At 38.8% G+C, this 23,551-nt stretch overlaps 1 protein-coding gene across 1 annotated transcript; it reads left to right on the top strand.

Annotated features, from left to right (window-relative positions):
• Positions 1-46: 46 nt before the first annotated feature.
• Positions 47-21,235, top strand: SH2D1A (SH2 domain containing 1A). The gene is made up of 4 exons (XM_045804039.2): positions 47-361; positions 13,132-13,195; positions 18,308-18,452; positions 19,503-21,235. Exons 1-4 carry the CDS (start codon positions 225-227, stop codon positions 19,541-19,543), a joined length of 387 nt encoding a protein of 128 aa, XP_045659995.1. The 5' UTR covers positions 47-224; the 3' UTR covers positions 19,544-21,235.
• The last annotated feature ends 2,316 nt before the right edge of the window (positions 21,236-23,551 follow it).

Below are 23,551 nucleotides of genomic sequence, written 5' to 3'. Positions count from 1 at the left end.
TGGCAGTAACCAAGCTTCTAAATTGCTGAGCTGGTTTTAATTGAAGTGTGAGAAGGAGGTTTTAAGGCAGATAGACAACATCCTGTTGTTCGGCGCTCCTCTCTCTTTTTCTGCACATCTGGTTGAACTGGGAGTCAGGTGGCTGACTCGGGGCTGGGTTGCAGCACCAGTGGCATCTGCCCTCCACTGTCCCACGCCTCAGCGGCCCACGAGTCCACCAGGCCATGGACGCGGTGGCTGTGTACCATGGCAAAATCAGCCGGGAGACGGGGGAGAAGCTCCTGCTCGCCACGGGTCTGGATGGCAGCTATTTGCTGAGAGACAGCGAGAGCGTCCCCGGCGTGTACTGCCTGTGTGTGCTGTGAGTATGTCGCGGTGGCCGCGGGCACCAGGCCCGCCAAGGGCACTGGCCGGGGGTGCAGGTGGCGGCACACGACGTCCAGGCCTCCAACACTACTCATGTGAGGGCCCCAAGGCCTTCCTCAGGTCCAGCCTCGGGTCGTGGCGGACCAGGCTTCGGGTTAGGCCCCTCATGGGGGTTTCCCTCCCAGGGCCTTCACTCTCCAAAAGGGCCTCTCCGGGTCTTTTTGTGGCAGCTGCAGAGAATACCTCTTGGGGTGGGGAGACGCAGCCTACAATCTACCTTTGCTCTGAGAAAGATCCAGGCTCCCCACTTCCCATTTTGACCTCTAGTTGAGGCCGGCGAGGTCGAGCCCTGGGATGGTGGACTGGTGAAAACTGGGGCCACCAGCCCCCGAGAATGGAAAGGCCTCGCTGCAGATCTCCTTAGATGGAATTGGAGGTGTCCTCCCAAAGGAAACCATCACATTATGGGAGAGGAAGAAGACTCAGAAGCAGAATCCATTACTTCAAGAATGCCATGCCAGTTAGGTTGGGGTGCCAAGAGGGGGAGGTTTGGAAGAAAAGCTGCCTCTCTGGATCTACGTACTTCTTTTAGCTGCGTGTGGGAGCCGGGGGTTTCAGAAGTAGGACCCTTCTTGATAAAAAGCTAGGACTGACAGTAGTGGTAACGGGCATGGAGGGAAAACACCCTTGCTATGATTCAGCTTTGCCCTTTACCTAGGAATGCCTCAGCCTAACGTCCATTTTGAATCAGATGCACCTTCATCTTTGCTCCAGGGCTCCCGAACCAGGAGATCTGTGCCTGTCTGATGGTAGGCTTGTGACCTTGGCACGTTAACCTCTTGGTCCTTCGGTTTTCTTGTCCATAACATGGGTATAATCATACGACCTACCTCATAGGAGAGTGAGGGTCAAATGCAATAATGCAGCTAATGAATTTAACACTGGGCCAGACACATCATAAGTGCTCAGTAACTGTAAGCTATTGTTATTATTATTGTCTTTGTCTCCAGTATTTGTCTTTCGGTACTTGTGGGGCATTTCTAAGGAAGGACCCGGCTCGATCACTTTCTGGGTCAGTGAAGAAAGATCACACTGAGGCTATTATTAGATGATTTTTGTTGTTTATTGGTTTTGTTGTTGTTGTTTAACATGGTCAAGCCATGTTGGTGGCAACTTTCAGGCCATGCTAAATACATTTATTGTAAAAGCATCAAGAGAAATATGTGGAAGCAGTTGGCTCTCTTGGGCTCAGGTCTTTCTTTTCTTTTAGACGTACAGTTGACATACAATATTATATTAGTTTCAGGTGTACAGCATAGTGATTTGACAATTCTACGCATTACACAATGCTCACCATGGTAAGTGTAGTCACCATCTGTCACCATACAAAGTTATTTACAGTATTATTGACTATATCCCCTATGCTGTACTTTTCATCTCTATGACTTATTTAATTGTAGCTAGGAATTTGTACCTCTTAATCCCCTTCACCTATTTTGCCCATCCCCCCCATCCCTCTCCTTTCTGGCAACTACCAGTTTGTTCTCTGTATTTAAGGGTATTTTTGTTTGTTTTGTTTTTTAGATTCTGCATATGAGTGAAATCATATGGTATTTGTCTGTCTCCGACTTATTTCACTTAGCATAATACTCTTCAGCTCCATCCATGTCATTGCAAATGGCAAGATTTCATTCTTTTTATGACTGAGTAATATTCCATTGTATATATTATACCACATCTTCTTTATCCATTCATCTGCTGAGGGACACTTGGGCTGCTTCCATATCTTGGTTATTGTAAATAATCCTACAATAAACATGGGGTGCCTATGTTTTTTTGAATTAGTGTTTTTGTTTTCTTTGGGTAAATACCCAGTAGTGGAATTACTGGATCATGGTATTTCTATTCCAGTTTTTTTGAGGAACCTCCATACTGTTTTCCATAATAGTTACACCAATTTACATTCCAACCAGAAGTGCGGAAGTGTTTGCTTTTCTCCACATCCTCGCCAACACTTGTTATTTCTTGTCTTTTTGATACTAGTCTTCAGCTCAGGCCCTTATGATTTGCTTACATTATTGTTTTTCCCAAGTGGAAACTGGGGAAGGTCAGTGAAAGCCACCTAGTATTCTGTGGTTCTTTTCTTATCAAAAGAATGTGGAGGAATGAGTGGGCAAATGGAAGGGGCTTCTTTAGAAAAGCTGACAAAGGAGGTAATGAGCCCCTTAACCTAGAGGTGAGAAAGAAGCCTGGGCAGGAGCATACGATGTGTGGCAAGATGCACCTAAAGACTCAGCCACATTGGCCGCCTTGTTGTTTCTCAAACCTGCCAACTGTGCTCTCCTCCTAGGATCTTTACATTTTGTTACTTCTGCCTCTTGCCTCAGAGACCACTTCCTTGACTGCCCTATCTAAATTAAGTAGCTTCTCCCTGTGCCTGTTATACTCTATGACTTAATTTTTTTCAAGGAGCTTTCAACTAATTGACATTTGCTTGTTTACTTATGTATTGCTGTGTTCTTCAGCAAAAATGGAAACTCAGTGAAGGCAGGGACATTGTCTTCTGCACCAGGAACACAACCTACCACCTAATAGCCATTATAAGGCCCATTGTGAAGTACATAATAGGCACTCAATAAATATTTTGGAATTAACAAATGGATTGCCAAGGCAAATACCCTTCTTTACTGCAAACAGCTTGGGACTGGTAATCAAGCCGGGGTGTGGACTCTGGGGAGGTCACTCAGCTTCTCTGGGTCTTGATTGCCATACCTGTTAAATAGGAATCGTAATGTGTGCCTACCTTTTGCATAAGATCGCTGTTGGAAAAATATGCAAAAGAAAAGGACAACTTTTATCCTTTTGCCTGTGTAGGCCAGGATCACATAAGGAATTAACTTAGGCAGAGTGGGAAATTCTCAAACGTAAGTTTTTACCCAAAGTGAATCTTGCATAAATGCAGTTTTTATGACTCTAAGTTCTCCATGCAAACCTCCTTATGAAGTAGCAGAATTTGGTAGGCAAACTGAGAGTCTCCTAGCATGTCTTTTGATGGGCACACTGGGGCCTCAAAGTCTTAGATCATGATTGCCAGGCTGTGCTACAGAGGAAAGACATCAGGATTCATTGTCTTTTATGAGAGTTTCTCACTCTTTTTGAGCCAAGGGTCCCTTTTGATAAACATAAAAATTTCATGCTCCCATTTTAGTACTACACTGTAGTAACAAAAATCAAATTTCATTTTGAAATAAACCATGTATTCATTTCAAACCAAAGCTTATGTGCTTATGATATGCAGTAGAAATAACAACATAAAGGGTGTCATATACACGCGAACAAGATACAGCTAACAAACATGAACTGATTGTAGAATCCACTCAGAATAGTTTCTCATTTTATCTCTCGTTTTCTCCCATTATCCAAGAGGGCTTGGTTGAGCTTTGGCTTCTGTATTTTTATGGCAGAAATAATACATTATGTGTGCCTTTCAAACTTTGTTTTAAACTCTATTTTCAAACTATGCTTGCTCCTTTCCCTGGTTCTGAGCCCCCAGTCATGGCCTTTAGATTTGGCCTTTTCCTCTGTTCAGTTTTGGAAAACTGAATCTCAAAAAGTACTAAAGAAGTTTTCCATTTACACAATTGTTCAATTCTTTAAAGTGAGTTTTCCTTTCGGTTATTTTCAATACATAAATGCATATTTTTTGTATAATGAGTCTATTAAAAATAGTTCCTAATACTTGTTCTTCTTAAAGAAAACTTGAAAATGTAAGTAATGGAAATGAGGGGAATCATCTGTAGTTTTATAACCTAAAGACAATTATTGTTGAAAATTAAGGGAATTTTCTTCCATATTTTAATGAAATAAATTTCTTTCTAAACGCACAAGTGCTCTTATAATATTGCATTCTACTGCATTTTCCACTTAACATGAAAAAACCCCATTCATATATAATATTCTTACAAATGACTTTAAGACATCATTTTTAATGGCTGCATGATAGTTAAGCCAGTGACTGTGCTATATTTTCCTTAACCAGTCATCATTTTTAGACATTTGAATCATTCCATTTTTCTTTGCTGTTACAAATGTCATCATGATTCATATTTTATTCCATAAAGATTTCCTTGTATTTATGATTACTTCCTTATAATGAATTTCAAGGTGGGCAATTTCCAGGTCAGAAAACATCAACAGGTTAGGATTCTTGATATATACATGATCACCAATATTTTTCCTAAATGGTTATGTCAGTTTATATATATGTTCATCAGTAATGCATGAGAGTGTCCATTTCACTATACCCTCCCTAGAAATGGGTATACTGTTAACAAAAATTGTCCTCGAAATTTGGTGCCTCACTCTTTATTTCATATTTCTTTGATTAGTGAGTGAGTGTCTTTTATATGGTTGGTAAGCTGTTGTCCTTCCTTGTTCATAAATTGGCTTTTTGTGTGCTTTGCCATTTAACCATTTGGATATTACTATCTTTCTTTACACATTATGAATTTTTTTTTACTTTTTTATTTTTTATTTTTTTTTAGATTATTTATTTATTTGACAGAGAGACAGCCAGCGAGAGAGGGAATACAAGCAGGGGGAGTGGGAGAGGAAGAAGCAGGCTCCCAGTGGAGGAGCCTGATGTGGGGCTCGATCCCATAACGCCAGGATCATGCCCTGAGCCGAAGGCAGACGCTTAACCGCTGTGCCACCCAGGCGCCCCTACACATTATGAATTTTTATATACTAATCCTTTATCTGTTGCAAGTATCTTTTCTCAATTTGGTATTTGCCATTACTTTTCTCTGATACACAAAAAAATTAACATTTTTAGTCGTCAAATCTGTTGCTCATTTCCTTTGTGCTTAATTTTTTCCTTTGCTTCCCAGCTTAGAAAGTTCTTTCACCTCCAGAGATGTCATACCACTTTACCTTAGTTTTTGTTTTCAATTTATGGTTTGGTTAGTTTACGTTTAACTTTTTAATTCCATTTGGAATTTCATTTTGATGTGGAGAAAAGATCTAATTTGATTTTGTTTCAAAGTAGCTAACAATTGTCCTAGTATAATTTATAAATAGAACTTCCATTCCCTATTGATTTCCTAGCCTACTTTACCATATATTAAACTCTAACATATAGCAGTTATTATTTCCCATCTATTTGGCTCAACTGATCTATTTATTCTTGTTTTACTAGCACCATAGTATGATAATGTTTAATACATTTAAATAATTATTTGCTATTCTTTTATTTCCAAATGGTTTTAAGTAATCTCCACACCCAATGTGGGGCTTGAACTCCAACCCCGAGATCGAGTCGCTTGCTTCACCAACTAAGCCACCCGGGCACCCCAATTATTTGTTATTCTTTCTTATTGGTTCTTTGAGATGAAATGTAGAATAATTTTGTTAAGTTAAAAGAAAGGCCCATTGGGACTACATTATACTCATTAATAAGTTAAGGAATAATTGTCATCTTTAAAGAATGTAGTCTTCCCATCAAAAAACCTGAGACATTTCTCCATTTATTAATTTTTAAAATTTATATCCATCAATAAAGTTTTGTAGTTTTCTTCCTGTAGGTCTTGCACATTTTCGTTAAGTTTATTTCTAGTCTTTGTGTGTATGAATGTCTGTGTCAATTTCTTTTTGTTTCTATCATAAATGAAATTTTCTTTTTCTACCATATTTTTCTGTTGCTTAAGAAAGCTACTCAACATATTGTTCTTTCATTCATCCTGTGTACTAAGTGCTCTCATATTAATGCAAATAGTTTTTATTTTATTTTAGTGTAGTTTAGTTTATTGTTTTTGGTTTTCTACGTACATGAAGTTTCTTCTCACTAAGGTACACTTGAACTCTGACATTTCTTCCTTCTCACCCTACATGCCCACTGGGATAGTTTGATTGTGATAGGAAGAAAACCAATTAAAAATATTTAAAATAATTAGTTCACAGAAATAGTTTATTTCTGTAATTAGCATCCTTCTGTACATCTCTGATTTTGTTTGTTACCTATCTGATGGAAGATTTGCAAGCTGAAATGCTGGTATATTCTTTAGCTGCAAGGACACATAATGAAGTCATTTGACATATATGCCTTTAGATAAAAGGATAATTATCTTTTTGTCCTTTGAGATTTAAGGGATGACTGAGAATAAAGTGCCTATCAAACCATTGAACTGGAGAAATGGGGGAAGGAGCAGTGACGAAATAAAATTCCAGTTTATCAGTTGTAATAGAAGGGAACATTGTAGCAAAGAACTCAAAAGAATGAGAAATTATGACTTAATTTACAGTTAGTTTTTTAATTACAATTGGATATGTGTGTTGGTGCCGCATTTATCTTCATGATAATTTAGGTCACCAGAATTATGTTGGATTTTCTGAGTACAATCCATTAATGGCAGAGCAAGCCTGAAAGCCAGCCTAGGATTAAAGTTGCATCACATAAACCACCAAATGGACAATTCACAGGCCACTAAATCAAGTGCTGATTCCGGTTGACAATGTGAAATGAAAGTTGCAAGATTAATCTGAGGATGTCGTTTGCCTAAGTGAGGGGGAAGTCTGGGTTAATCTTTTTTTGGGCTCTCTTCAACTGGCCTCTTTCCTTCAGCCCCTTCTTTCCCTCTCACCCTTAGTTGACACTTCAGCCCTGAGGCCAAGCAGACTCCCTCCCTTTTTGAGAACTGTCTTTTTGGAATCACCTTAAGACCAATTTATTAATTCATTTCCTCTGATATAAGAGAGAGGCAGCATAGAAAGATGGTTAAGAGCCCAGATCTTTCTTTTTTTTTCTTAAGATTTTATTTATTTATTTGACAGAGAGAGACACAGCCAGCAAGAGAGGAGGAACACATGCAAGGGGAGGGGCTGAGGGAGAGGAAGAAGCAGGCTCCAGCAGAGCAGGGAGCCCGAAGCCCGGCTGGATCCCATCAGGCCCTGAGCCGAAGGCAGAGGCTTAACGACTGAGCCACCCAGGTGCCCCAAGAGCCCAGATCCTCTGGATACATCCCAACTTGACCTTTGGCTAGTTATCTTATCTTGGCCAAGTTACTTAAACTTTCCGTATCTCGGGTTCTTTATCTGTGAAAAGGGAAATGGTGATAAGAATAGTTCTTCCCTCATAGGGTTAATAATCCTCAGAGGGTTATTACATAAGTTAATATTGATAAAGTTAACATGTAGTAGGTATTCCTTAATATAAATAAATCTACAAATAATTGCAATACTAAGTCAGAGCCTCATAGGAGTACATAAATAAAACGTGCTGTGGCAGTTCAGGGGAAGAAGTGATTATATTTATTGTCATGACTCATCGAAACTGGTTTTACATAGTTTTCCCATCAGACTTGAAGCTGAATGACTTGATGGTTCTGTAAATTCAAGTTCAGTCTGAAAAAAGGAGGATTGTGCCATAGGAAATTCAGAAATCTCTTGGCTCAAGAGTATAGTCTCAATAATGATGGCTTTGTATAAGATACCATTCTTCTGGGTATAAAAGTTCTGAAATATTTGTTAAAAAACCAGTCACATTTTAATTGTGCCTTGAATTTTGCGCGTAGCATTAGTTTGTACAGACATAGACCATGGGGCACTAGCATGCTTTATTTGCAGTGTCGTGAAGAATCAGATGTACTAAACTTTTTCTTTTGTGTAGTCCTTGAAGTGGTAATAAAGAAAGAATTGATGTGGTTTTGTTAGTTCTAAACCAAGATCTGTCCCTAACACTGACCCCTTGAGAAAATAAGAAATAAGTCAGTTGGCTTTCTTCTTGTTCATTTCTAACCAGAGCACTTTTTTAAGGGTTGGGACAACTTTTGAAAAAATGAAGGCAAATTTTAATACTAGCAGGGCTTGAATCCGCACATTCTTTGTAGTCATTAAAATGCAAAATATTAGTTAAAATTAATGTCAATGACAATAACAACATAAAAAGCCTCTACTGTTTTCTACTAATTATTCATTTTCAAGATTTTTTTTCATGATCAATTTTAAATTTCAGGCTAATCGACAAGTCTGACAAAAGATTTGGTGGAGGAAGGAATTTAAAATTACAAAGCCTTCTTGGTTTGTCTGTATTAATGGAAGGAATCAGAGAAAAGATAATCCTAAAGGGGATGTAACAGTTTTTGAACATAAGTTATATTTTTCTGGTTTGTGACTTAGACTAGATTTGTAAAACACCAAATTGTAATTTTGTTTCTTTTTCTTTAAAAAAATGTTAGTAATCACTTATATAACTTTATAAGAAAAATTAATATGTGAGGATACATTTATATTAGTTTAAATTTGCTTCTAGTTTGTATACATATAGGTATGGTTCTGAATAGTTGTAATCGGAGTGGTGTCTCCATGTGTCCATTTCTTTCATGTACCATAATTTTATATTAACATAACTCATGTGCTTAACATTTTTTGAAAAATATAAGAGGACTCTAATACCTTTGCACTTTGGCATAATTTTGAATGGTTCTTTCTGCTACCATTTTCTTATTTTGAATGACATTCCTTATTTAGGGGTACTTAGGTTAATTCTCTTTTTTTCCACCCTTAAAATAGAACTACTATGAACATCTTTATGAAATTGCTTTGTCATTTGATTCCTTGGAGTGTAATGAAGCTAAGCGAGGTCATTCATTAGGTCAAAAATATGCACAGTATTGCAGCTCTTTTTACAACTTTATTTCCAATTTATTTCCTAGAACAGTGTTTTTTCAGGGGACAGGGAGAGAGTATGTGTAGCTTGAAACAAAAATACTCAACATTTTAGTTTAATTTTATATTTTAAAATTCTTATTTCCAAACTCAAGCTACAGAAAACAAAACCATGAAATTTTGTTGGAGAAGAGGAAGTGCATGGTTCAAAAATACTGCTCAATGGAGACTGAAACAATTGAAAAAGCTTCAGCTTGTATTTTTTTCTTTAAAAACTTTTATTTATTTTGAAATTAAAAGCACTTTTTACTGAAGTATAGTTAGCATACAGTGTTATATTAGTTTCAGGTGTACAGTATCATGATTCAACAATTCTCCACATGACTCAGGGCTCCTTACGGTAAGTGTACTCTTAATTCCGAAAGCAGAGACTGAGTGCCTGTGGGGGATGTGGCACAGAAGTGCCCTAGGTGAGTGCAGGAAGCCAGCTGGACTTGCAGAAATTGCCCTCGAGAATCCCCATAAGGTGTGGGCATTCTCTCTGCATTTTAATCAGTCCACCTGTAACTTTAACATTCTTACAGATCACCTGGAGATCTTGTTAAAATAAAACTTCTGATTCAGCAGTTCTGGGGCAAGGCCTGAGACCCTGCATTCCTAACAAGTTCCCAGGTGATGCTGATACATCACACAACCTGGCAATGTACTTCGGATGGCCCCGTTTCAGACCTCCTCCATCCAGGACCACAGGGTAACGAGAGTTGAGGACAGGGGATTCTCGGTCAGTTACCTCAGTGACTACTGGCTTATTTGAGGGGTGAAGCGATTCTGCTCATTCAGAAATCTGAGGGGCGGGGGAGTAGGAAATTGTTAATATTAGATGGGTTAATCACAAGAAGTTTTAGGTGCCACTGACACCAGGTTGTTCAGAGACTGAAGGAGGTAAGGGCTTTTGAAGTGGTACTCAGGTTCCTGCTGCTTAACTGAAAGTGAGATAAGATCAGATTCGTTAGGAAACAATTTTGAAAACAGACTCATTTATTTTGACTAAATGAAGCTGAATGATAGTAGGGAGATAGATTCTTGTATTTTTTAGAGACTCGCTGTTTTAGAAAGTGAAAACTGGTTGCTTACGATTTTGCTTGCATCGTCGCTGAGATTTTAAATAATGCATTTCCACATCACCTTTAATGATACTGAATTACTGCCATTAATCGCTTCCCATAGGGAAATTGGAACTGAGGACCTATGCTATTTCTCTGCTTCTATCTCCATTTTGCTATGTGACTTAAAGAAAATCACTTAAAGCCCTATGTTTCGAGTTCCCATGGTGAAAAATGGAAATCAAAGCCCTCGCCTTGTTCCCTGTAGAGTACTTATAGTAATCAGCGGGCTTTGAGGTAGATTTTATTGCCTAAAAAAACAAGACTTTACCAATGTAACATTATATATTTATTTAGCATATTATATATGCATATATCAAGTTATTTTATGTATGATCTAAATATGCTGACAAACCTTCATAACAAAAATGAAACATTTCCTATAATCACACCAGCAATTAAATTGAATTTTTTTGGTCTCACAAATTGAATGAACCTGATTATAGTGTTTTAGATGTGTTGTTTTTGTCCTTTAGGTAATCAGTACTGATGAATATTGATTATAGTAGTCTAATCCACATTTTTTAAAGATTTATTTATTCATTTTAGAGAGTGCGCACATGCAAATGGGGTCAGGGGCAGAGGGAGAGGAGAGGGAGCATTTCCAGCAGACTCCCCACTGAGTGCAGAGCCCAACGCAGGGCTCAATCCCATGACCCCAAGATCATGACATGAGCTGAAACCAAGAGTTGGATGCCCAACCGACTGAGCCACCCAGGTGCCCCTACTCCACATATTTAAAGACTTTTAGTTCTAAAAGGAATTAATTGACGGTAAGTGAAGTCAATTACTTGAGGACCACTCTCTGTTTGGAATGCTTTAGAATCATCTGTTCTTTAAAGATTAAATACATACATTTTTACCAAAGTTTAGCATGTATTCTAACCAAAGATCTATATTGACCTAAAGTTGTGCCTAAGAATAACAATCAGAAAATGTCTAAAATAAAACTCTGTTGATCCAGAGAATCTGATCCATATTCATATTCATAATTTGAAATAATTCAGAACAAAGTTTACCCTACTTTTCTATGAAGTAAAAGTTTGTTAGGCAGATTATAATCTACATCCATTATAGTATGGGGACCAAGAGCTAGGGCTCTAAACAGGCCTGATTCAAATCACATCTTTGTTGCTTGATCTCTAGTGCGGTTTTCATCACTTAGCTTCTCAAAGTCTCAGTTTCCTCATCTATAAGATCAATTTCACAATATAAAGCTCATAGGGTTGTCGTGGGTTCCAAAAGAGATAATGCGTGTGCTATGGACTGAATTGCGTCCCTGTCAAATTCATATGTTAAATCCCTAACCCACATTGTGGCTGCCTTTGGAGATAGGCCTTTGGAATATACTTAAGGTTAAATAAGGCCATAAGGGTGGGGCTCTAATCCAATAGGATTGGTAACCTTATAAGAAGAAGAGAAGAGAGAGACGTCTCTCTCCAAGCACACACAAGGAAAAGGTCATGTGAGCACACAGCAAGAAAGCAGCTGCCTATAAGCCAAGAGAAGAGGTCTCAGAATGAAAGCTATGTTGCTAGCACCTTGATCTTGGACTTCCAACCTCCAGTACTGTGAGAAAATACATTTCTTTTGTTTAAGCCACCCAGTCTATGATATTTTGCTGCGGCAGCCTAAGCAAACTAATACAGCATCTAAACGTCTCGGCATCAATTATAGTTGTACAGTATGCTTACACACTGAGTGATGGTGGAGAATGTTTACCCCAAAGGACAAGCCGCTTTCAAGTACTTTAGCAGGAGTCTTTTTAAAAAAGTTTTTGTTTATTTATTTTTGAGGGAGCAAGAGAGAGAGAGAGAGAGAGAGCAAGTGGGGGAAGGAATGGAGGGAGAGGTACAAGGACATTCCGTGCTGAGCGGGGAGCTGGATGCGGGACTTGATCCCACGACCCAAGATCATGACCTGAACTGAAACCAAGAGTTGAATGCTTAACCAACTGAATCACCCAGGTGCCCCTGGAGTCTTTTTTTTTTTTTTTAAGAATTTTTTTTAATTTATTTATGCGACAGAGATAGAGACAGCCAGCGAGAGAGGGAACACAAGCAGGGGGAGTGGGAGAGGAAGAAGCAGGCTCATAGCGGAGGAGCCTGATGTGGGGCTCGATCCCATAACGCTGGGATCATGCCCTGAGCCGAAGGCAGACGCTCAACCACTGTGCCACCCAGGCGCCCCGTCCCTGGAGTCTTTTTTAATTCAAATTTCTGTTCTTACTATATTATAAAGTAACCATAATGGTAATATTATAGAAATATAGTATTATATTTATTATATTTATAATTAATATTATTATTACTATTCAGTGGACCTGATTGTACCTTATCCCAAATATTTTTTATATTAAGGCTCTATATGTACTTAAAAATAATATGACTATGCTTTGGGGCGCCTGGGTGGCTCAGTCGGTGAAGCATCTGCCTTCGGCTCAGGTTGTGATCCCAGGGTCCTGGGATAGAGCCCCGCATCAGGCTCTCTGCTCAGTGGGGAGACTGCTTCTCCCTCTCCCTGCTGCTCCCCTTGCTTGTGCACTCTCTCTCTCTCAAATAAATAAAATCTTTAAAAAATATGACTACACTTTCTTCAATCTATTTCATAATCCATGATTTTTACTAACCACACCAGGTCTCTAGTTTCTTTCTGTCCAGTCTCTCAACTAGACAAATCCTTAGGAGTGTGAGCTCCCATATTTTAAAAAGGGAAAAGAAATAATTAATTTAATTTTAAAGGCTCTTTAAAAACTGTGATTAGCCAGGTATAATATGCAAGCAAGTTAGATAGATCCCCCAGGCTTTTCTTCCTATGAATGCAATTGCCATATATGTGGGTCTCAGTATATGTAACATTTATGTGGGATAGTTAAGCTCAAATTTGGAGCAACGGTTGTTCTTTTGGAATGTTTCAGTAATTGAAGTTTATTCTTTCGCAGGTATCAAGGTTACATTTATACATACCGAGTGTCCCAGACAGAAACGGGTTCTTGGAGTGCTGAGGTATAGCTCTTTAATTTATTTGTTGCTTCTGGGGGTATCAGGGAGGTGTTTGAAATTTAGGCTGGTTTTATAAAAGAGTTGTCAAATCCTACCTTCCCCAAATAATCATCAGATTCAAATCACTAAAGCTCCAACCCCAAATTGTTCATGGATCATTAAGAAGACTTTAGAGAATTTTTGTCCCAGTTCTGTTCAGCTGCCATTGTATATAGAATGGTCTCACTTTGGGGAAAATATAAAAAAGTTGAAGGATTGTGTCAAACTTTCAGTGCCTACGCAAAATTTTAGAAAGCATATACAAAATGTGTAAAATGGTTAAATACGCAATTATTTACCAAATGATACCAATATAATGCATATAGAAGAACGCTCTTAGCCACAGGACCTGGAACATAGTAAACCCTCAAAACCTCAAAAATGTGAACTCACCCAAACTGCTGGACAATATGATTGTATATAGTCAATTGCTATGTTATCTAGCATAGGAGTTCAAAGAAGGGAGGATTTTCCAAGGATTAGTAATCAAAATTGCTCTTTGTGTGGAGGCAAGACTCCCAGCTGGGCCAAGTGGGAAGGACATAGGTAGGCAGAATAAAATTAGAGGGAACATTGCAGTGGTTTTAAAGGTATGCTCTGCAAAATTCTAAGGTTCTTCAACCTGGGTGCCATGGGGTTGCTGGGGGTGGGGGGCAGAGGGAGAGGAGGACAAAAGTGGATATGCTTTTGGGTGCCCAATTCATCTTTGATCCAAATGGTTCACTTTTGTTTTACATATCAACTGGGGCTTGAATAAGATTTCATTAGAAAAACAGGCTCTGATGGCTCTGAAAACATTTGAAAGTCACCACACCATTGCACGTAATGCCTGCAGAGTGAATTTATTTCCATGTACCAGGGTAGGCTATCACATCTTAGCAATGTAGAAGTCTCTACAACTGAAACCTTTGAGCGCAAATGCTTTCTCGGAGTTCTGACTTTTTAAAAACAGCCTATCTTTATAATGAAAGCGCTTTATTACGAGCTGTTTGAAAACATAAGTGAGAATATCAACTTCTGTTAATAACTCAATCTATGCGCTTAAGAAATTCTAAAGTCTAGACTTAAAAAAAATTAAAGTAGCCCTAACCTTTACAAATTCATCAGTAAACCTGAAAGGCCAAGTTGCGAACTACAAATGTTTTGAACTACAGAAATGAATTAGGGCAAGTTTTCAAACATGTTGTTGCCTTATATCATAAATAATTAATAATAATTAATTATCATCAATAATTAATTTATAATTATCACAGATAATTAACACTGTAATACTAATTAGAGGCAAAGCAGTAACATTTCTAATCAAAACGGTTTATACCCATGTATATTTTAAAATTCTCTGCAGCACTGCAGAGATGATTGAATAAGAAATTAAATTTCATTTATCATAAAGAATAGTTGTGTGTGATATATACATATATATTTGTATATACTTTGATTAGAAATTGCCCTTCTCCCTTGAGAAGTAGCCTTCGGCTGCTGAAAAATATTCTTTACGGAAAGGGTCTTAAATTATTAGGGTTTAGCTAATCTTGCCTTTAAATTTGTTTTCTTTTTTTTTTTTTTAAAGATTTTATTTATTTATTTGACAGAGATAGGAACAGCCAGCGAGAGAGGGAACACAAGCAGAGGGAGTGGGAGAAGAAGCAGGCTCATAGTGGAGGAGCCTGATGTGGGGCTCGATCCCATAACGCCGGGATCATGCCCTGAGCCGAAGGCAGACACTTAACCACTGTGCCACCCAGGCGCCCCTAAATTTGTTTTCTTCTATTTCAAGTATAACATCATATATGGATTGTTACATGCTTGTGATCATGTTAAGAAGAAAGGGCTTATTGAACATAAATATCCTTTCATCCTGTTGTCTGGTCTGACCCCGTTTATACAATAATATTGTAATTATCTGCACCAAGAGAGCAGAAGATTGGCATGTTTTCTCCAAAGGGAAAAGAGTTTTTAAAAAATGCTTTAGATTTACTTTTGAAATGTGTATTGCATTTTTTCTATCTACTAAATTTGCTTTCTTAGTTATGTTTTTGCTAAGGGAATATTAAACTAGTGTGTGTTCTCAGAGCTCATATCACCTGACTGGAAGAAATTTCTCCAGAGCATATTGAAGACCAGCTGTGATCCCAAACAGGTTTCCATGGATAACTAAGAAATGGCAGTATGGGAAATGTGCAAATTTGAACAATAGCTGAGTTCAGTGACAGAATGCGAGTTGTCAGTGGTACAATTCTTGTGGTAAATGTATTTTCAAAAATTGGTTAAATGGCAGATACTTATACTGCTTTTTGGAGCAGTGCTTTAGTTTGCCACATTGCAGGAAAAATCATGGCAGTAACACTACATCCTCTGTGCAAAGATCGTGCTAGAAATCTAAGTAAGGCTGAGATTTGTTTCAAAGAGTGGAATGAAATTTGAACTCTGGCTCCCCTGAATTATGAAAGACAAATACTATGTGAATTTCTACTTTTTGATAGGCTTTTAGGATTCATCGTTGCCTAGTGTTTTAACTTATCTCATGAGACTTGGGCTACAGTTTTGCTAAGTTGTTTATTTAGAGAATTCTACACACAGTCAACTATCATTTATTAATATGTGCACTGTCATCGGTATATATAAAAAATGTACTAACGTCCCCCTCCGGCCTTCAGTGCCTTTGGGCTTTTCTGGATAGTTGATCATCAGTAGATCAGTAGATGCTCGATAATTTTCCTGATTCACCTAAGCAAAACACTATAAACTAGGACAGTCATTTGCCAGCGAAACATGGCGTCCCATGTTCAAATTGTACATCCAATGTTATGATTCCTTTCTGTTAGTGTGGATAATCAAGTGTTAACTGCATGTAAGTCCCCATGAAAAAGATGCTTCTGTTGATAAATGGTTTTGCAAGCCACAAAAACAGCTAAAAAGATGTGTGGTTTGAAATCTTTCCACACTGGGGGAGTGTACAGTTTCTCTTCTGGTTGGTGACTCGAACTTCTCTAGAAACTGTTTGGTCTTACCCTCTCTGTTGGTGAACTCATTGTGGGTGTTGGCCTGAAAGACAAAAGCCTGGGTGTTGGGATCTAGAGCCAGCGCTGCTTCTGGTTATCTGTGTGACCTCGAGCAAGCTGAATTATCCCTTTGTATTTCCGTTTCTTTGTCTTTCTTTCTTTCTCTTTCTTCCTTCCTCCCTCCCTCCCTTCCTTCCTTCCTTCCTTCCTTCCTTCCTTCCTTCCTTCCTTCTTCTTTTTTTTTTCAAAGTAGGCTCCATATGCCCAATGTGGAGCCCAGCGCAGAGCTGGAACTCACAACCCTGAGATCAAGGCCTGAGCTGAGATCAAGAGTTGGTCGCTCAACTGACTGAGCCACCCAGGCACCCCTGTATTTCCATTTTCTTATCTGTCAAATGAGAATAAGCCAAACAGCCAATCACTGCCTATCTGTGAGGAAATAGTGGAGGCAAATGATGGGAAAGTGCCTGGAATTGAAAACTTGCCGTGAGTAAGATGTAGGGAGGGATTTTGTGCCTACGGCCTGCCCGTGCAATTTAGAGACTCTGTCTTGGAGCCAGAGAACTGTTTGGAGCCCCGTAAGAATGGGCATGGTATTTTGGATGAAGTCTCAAGTCGAGTTCTGGGAAGGTGGTTTTTTTTTTTAAACATTTACTTATTTGGATTAGAGGGGGGTGGGGAGGGGCAGAAGGAGAGGGAGAGAGAGAATCTCAAGCAGACTCCCTGTTGAGCACGGAGCCCAGCGTAGGGCTCCGTGTGGGGCTCGATCCCACAGCCCTGAGACTGTGGCCTGAGTCAAAACCAAGAGTCGGCCGTTCAACTGACTGAGCCACCCAGGTGCCCCCAGTTCTGGGAAGGTGTTTTGACCGTAGGGGTGGAGCTGAGAGGGAGAGTGTTCTACATCTACTGAGGCTCTGAGCTGTGCGAGCCTCTGAGTAGACACTAAAGAACTTTTTCAGTGCTTTCAAAAAAAAATTACTTGCCTCAATGTAGGCAATGACTGCGAGTTACTATGGACGGTGTGCTGTCTTCAGCTGTTAGTCTAGTTGGCTGAAGTTTGCATGCCAGCCTTCATGTTTTCTCATTAAATGCTAACAAACAGCTCCCACCTCAAGAATCTTCCAGATGGAATAGCTGAAAAACAGCTTTCAAAAAAAAAAAAAAAAAAAAAAAACCACACCAGTAGTCGTTCAATTGCTTTAGCAATACTATTTTATTTTATGTAAAATGACAGTATTGAGCTCATTCCTAAAGCTGGGCTCATAAGCTTTTGCAGGAAATTGTTGTTTTCAGCAGTGCCTTTGCAAGAGAATTGATGTCAGGAAAGGAATATATTTTAATAGTCACTTGCAAATAATGATCTCTTCAAAAGCAAACAAACAAATAAATAAAGGTGACCTTATAGAGTCTTTGATTTTCGTGTCCTAGAGAAAACCTTGTCACAGTGAGGTATTGGCAGAGAGCAATTCTGGGGAGGATAGGTAAGTTTCCCGAGGAGGAAAAATTTAATGTGAAGGATGAGGCAGGACATATCGTGAGGTGAGAGTCTGGGGACTAACTAGCTATGTGTTTTGTGTCCCGTAACGGTCAATTTTTAATTTCCTGTGTAGCATTTTTATTGTGGAATGATGACTGGGAGGCTGGGTTGTTGTTGTTGGTTTGGTTTTTCAGGCTTTTTATTATAATGACCTGTACGATCTGTGTTTTTTTCTGTGTTTAACTGCATCCTCTCTGTTGGTGCATTCATTGTGGGTAATGGCCTGTATACCCTTAGAGGCTCGGGATGTGTGATGGGGAGCAGGCAGGAAGGGCAGGGCGAAGAGCAAGAGCTTGTGCAAACTAATACCACCCTTGGGAGAACCGAAATGACAGCTCATTAGCTCCTCTTGCAGGGAAATTCAGCCAACCAAAGTAAGCTCTTCTAGAAATGTTGTTTTTCCTTCTTCCTTATGTTTTCAAATATTTGAACAAGTTACACAAATGTTACCTCTCTAAGCCTCCCTCACGCATTTTGTAGGCCTATTTGTATCATTAGGAGGTAGGTGAATAATTTGCTTGGCCTTTTATTTTCCAGACAGCACCTGGGGTTCATAAAAGATTTTTCCGGAAAATAAAAAATCTCATTTCAGCATTTCAGAAGCCAGATCAAGGTATTGTAATACCTCTGCAGTACCCAGTTGAGAAGAAGCGCTCGGTTAGAGGTGCGCAAGGTACTACAGGTATGGCTTACTGTGAATTTTCCACAGGGCTTGGCAGTTCAGGGTTAGGAGTCAACCTGCTCATAAATATATACTCATGGCAAGTTCTGTAAGAAACATGCAGTGGGGAAGTAGGTGTTGCCAGCCAATCGAGTGAGAGGGGGCTCTTCACAGGCTATGATTCCAATATGCTGTACTGTAAACTTTTAATAAAACTCCAGGAAAATATAAAGAATTCGATGAGCCCACAACATTTAAACCTGTCTCTTCCCGTCTTGTTCTCCACTGTTCCTTTTGTCAAAACAGAAGTACCATTTCACTTCACTAACTCAGACATGAAACATTTGAAAGACGGGACAGTTCAGAAAACACGTGCGCTCTCCTTCACCTTTGCTTAGTAAACTATGTTTTCCCTTCAGGGATGGAAAGGCTAATGTTAGCGTGGCCCTTGGGATCCTCATTGCTGAATTTGTGGTGCTTGAATTAATGACATTTTATTGTAGCGAAGGAAACTAAATTAGTACACGTTATTATGCTAAAGACACACATGGTTACATCTCCTGAGCAAAGCTATTTTAGTGTATGTATCAAGCTAACGACAGAATACTGGTCAATGTCTGCAGATATGTGATTGTCTATTCATCTGCTGAAAGGGGTTAATCACTTGTTTGGAGTAAGAGGACATATGCCTTGATTGAAACAATAAATATTTATGATTAGAAAAATGAGTTGCTATGTCCTTTTTTGACAGGGACCCAGGCTCAGGCATAAACTGACAATTAGACTTAAGTGCTGAGTTAAATTAATGAATAGTTAGCCTTTAAAATAGGCATGTAAATAGAACTCCAATTTACAAATTACACATTACAATTACAAACTGTTCTTTTCTGCTCCGCATTACATTCTTTGTAACTCAGTTTTAAGTACTGGTTGCTTGAGCTGTATCACTGGGTTGTATCTTTGTGAGCTTTATGCCGGTGGAAATTTTATGGTTATAAGTTCAAGTTAGCCTGTAATTTTAGTAGCTTGTAAGTTTATCTTTTCTTGATTTTCATGATTATTTTTCTTTAGGGAGAAGAGAAGATCCTGATGTCTTCCTGAAAACACCATGAAGAAAAATCAAATACCTTGTACCTTATTTTCTATAATTTAAATATATGCTAAGTCTTATATATTGTAGATAATACAGTTCAGTGAGCTACAGATGTATTTCTAAAACCATCATAGTTCTGTAATGGAAGTATCTAGCATGATGTAAAAGCTGAAATGGACTTTGTCGATGATGAGGAGCTTTGAAATGAGGTTATTTTCAGTTTTATTTACAAATGAGAAACGATTTAAAACCTAATGATACTTTATAAAAGATTAATGTCAAGTCTTGCCAAATATAAATAAAAATAATCCTCAGTTTTTTCTCAAAAGCACCATTTTTTAGTGAAATATTATTTGACAGCTACTGATTTTTAAAATGTCTTGCTCGATTAGATGGCAGGAAGCGGGTTTGTGTCCCTCGTCCTTCTCATGCGTGGTTCTAATTAGGTATTACGCTCTCCGCTGGCTGTGGTGGTGTGGGGTCTTTGCGGGTTTACGAAGTTGTGCACCGTGTGTTAGAACAACGACTGGACAAAGAGGGAAGAATTTCTGTTTGATTCTAAAAGCAACCTTTTCGCCTAGTATTCTGATGTTGGATAGCAGAATCCACAGACCAATCTGGAGTTTAAAAATCCCGTAATTTAAAATATGCTCTACACATTGATTACATTTGATATTACAGGAGTTTTCATCTACCTCTACCCCAGTTGTTGGTACGCCATGTAAAACCTTATTTTGAAAGGAAGCTTCAGCAGCTGTGCTCGTGAGTAGCTGATTTACAAGTGATCTCCCTATTAGGTAGCCCTACGGGAGCCATGGAAACCTTCCGGTTGTGTTGTTTTTTTAACGGTTCCAAGTGATGGCAACCTCAGTGAGAGCCAAGGTTTTACACAGTGACAGATATTTATATATTTCTTCCTCACATGTATATTTTCATGACTTTTGTGATTTGATTATATATCAAGTTGTTTCAGGGCTCCTAGAATTCACTCACTCAACAAAAAACAACAGGCACTGGGCTAGAGGAGTAAAAACACCCAGCCCCTGTGCTCAGAGAGCTCACTCTCTAGTTGGACAAGAAAACAGTAACAATTAAAAAAAAAAAGGAACAGAAAAAGAGCAAACGATGTCAATAAAAGGGGATAAGCACGCGCTAAGTGAGGTTCCCACTGTGTAGGTATGTGTATTGTAAGAGGCAGAGCTAGTCAAGAGAAATACCCTGGTCCGTGGTCCTCAGGAAAATGCTAAGTTCTCTTGTGAACTAATAAATTGAAATTCTGGGTTGTACATTGGGCGGGGAGCTCGATGAACTGCCAAGAGACAGAGCTACTTTCTTTGCAGTGGCAAGATCTCGTGTCTGAGCATTTAACATGGATGCAGTGGGAGTGCAGAGGTGGAGTTGGGCCATAATAATGGATTGTGGGCCATTTACCATTTCTAGAAATAAAGGCATCACTTCAACTTGTAAGGGAATTCGGAAAGCCAACTTTCAAAACAAAATGCGTATGTTTAGATAATTTTTCCTTATTTGTAGATTGGATTTAAATTTTAATAGGTGTGACTAATTTTCACTCTCTCTAACTTGTTCATTCTGGAATAATCCTAAGTATATGAATTATGTTTGCATGTTTCTTTACCAGAGTCTTTTTTGAAAAAGCTTTTTTGAATCATTAATGGTCTTTCATATTTCAATAAAGTATTTGAAAGCTTTATTTACCTAATTTGTCTTAAAATGTTTTTTAAAAATATTCCGAGATAGGTGCTATTCATATATTAAATAAAGCATTGATGAAACTATCTTATCTTATTGGACAGATTCCCTGAAAAAGGTAAGTGCTTTTCTGAGTCTGCTACTGTCAAACTTTCCAATTGATGTGCCTACCCACTGTCTTCTTTTGCTGGCCTTTTACTCATAAAGTTTTTTTCACTTTTTCTCTCCCAGCATAAGCATTCTTGCTATTTCCCAGTACATAATAGCTTGCGGCTTTACAGAAAGGTCATATCCTTGCCATATCTAAAATATTGCCATGCTAACATATACCTGTAAGATGCTGAGTCAAGATAGAAAAATGCACATATATTTCCAAGTGTACACCTTTCTTCAGAAAAAAAAGTGTGTCAGCAAGCCCACTAGGAACATGACAGTTTATCAAACACTCATTCATTTCCTCTGAGTTTGTTCTTAAGAGATAAGGTCAGTAAGGGAGACAGGCTTAGGTAATTGTCAGTTTGGCTATTACGAGCAAGTAAGCTCCGTGGTAGTACGTAGGTAGAATAAGTCTACAGAGGATGCCTCCGATTAAGACTTCTAGTATAAATGGAGGGCTGGATTGAAGACATTATTTGTGGTAGAATGGATAGAGAATTAAAAATGTGAGACATAGCTTTAAAATCTGTTAAGAAGGTTTAGACATCAGCTCGTGTTTCATTTGATTCACGTTATTGAGTTCAGAATCCAGAGTCTATTAATAATAAAATCCAGATTTGCCCTTGAGCATTTCAAGGTTACAAGACGTCTAGTCTTCCTGTTAGAGAGCTATAAATTCAATGTTGTCGCCTATGTTTGTCCTTGCAGTAAATGGGATACCATTATTTTAGAGTTTGCAGCTAGGGGTGAAGTTAAACCACCCAGTTTGGAAACTTTCGTAATTTGGGGTCATTGGCTACACTTGTGGTAAAAGGCAGAATTTTCATCATTAGGTCGTCGGCCTCTTAAATGAATATTTTTAGGTAGAAAAATATAACAAAACTGATGGACTGGAGAGAGCCCATCAACATAACACTTGAGATTTGAATTTTTTCAGCTTTGTCAGATTATCCGTGTGACCTTAGGTAAGTCAGTCTGGTACTATTATTGCATTTGCCAAGTAGGAACAATGAAGTCTTGCTCACCTCCCAGGATTACTGAGGTACTAGAATTATATAAATTTAAGGAAGTAATATTGCTAAAAATTTAAATAGCACTGATATCCAAAGATCTCTAATACTGAGGGTGAATAGGGAAGGAATATGGAGAAATTTCTTCTCTCGTTTAATCATTCTCTCAGTGTAGGCGTTCTTGCCTCTTTCTTTTTGCACACTGAGGGTGGGGTGGGATGGCTATTTAAAAAAAAAAAGACCAGGTGATACCAATATTTTCGCCCCCCACCCATGACCGCGTTGCTTTTTGCTGATGGACGGTGTTGAAACAATTGGGATTGTCTTCGGCTCCATGAATCTTTTCACTGTATCTGTGTCCCAGTAGGCCCCTCCATCTGCGGGGATACATTCCAAGACTCCCATGGACGCCCGGACCCATGGATAGTACCAAATTTTATGTTTTTTCTTATATGTACATATCTGTGATAAAGTTGAATTTATAAATTAGGCATAGCAAGAGATTAACAACAATAACTAATAAGAAAATCGAACAATTATAACAATATACTGTAATAAAAGTTTCACAAATGTGGTCTCTGTCTTTCTCAAAATAGCTTACTGTACTGCGGTGATGTGAGGTGATCAAATGCCTATGTGATGAGAGGAAGTGAGGGGAATGACACACGCATTGTGACAGCGTTAGGCTACTCTTGACCTTCTGACGACGTCAGGAGGAGGATCATCTGCCTCTGGGCTGTGGTTGACTGCGGGACTGCGGTAGCTGGAACCCTGAAAAGTGAAACTGCAGATAAGGGGAGACTCCTGTATATATCACTGCATAAAAAGGCGGCAGGGCATTTAAGAGTGATGTAAATTCCAGGATTCCAAGTAAGTTTCAGAAACAAGCAGGTCGTTTGGACTATGTGTGCCCCATTACCATCAAGTTGAATTTTGCAAGATCTATTGGCCGGCTTTCCCGGTGTCACTCGTAAATACCTTCTTGTGAAAAATAAATGCCAAATGGCCATTGAAATTGCCCAGGACGTGCGAGCTGTTGTTTTTTAGTGTTTCCTGACTGCCTCTCTTCCCCCATTGGCTTTTTTGCCAAGGCATCTGCTCGCTCTGCTCTCCTAGCTCTCCCCAACCCGTTTTGCAATTCTTCATTTTCT

This window comes from Ursus americanus, chromosome X (assembly GCF_024610735.1).
Source record: "Ursus americanus isolate L20-20 chromosome X, mUrsAme1.1.p, whole genome shotgun sequence".
Classification (NCBI taxonomy): domain Eukaryota; kingdom Metazoa; phylum Chordata; class Mammalia; order Carnivora; family Ursidae; genus Ursus; species Ursus americanus.
Note: the sequence above shows the minus strand (reverse complement) of the source record. Positions and strands in the feature narration are given on the sequence as shown.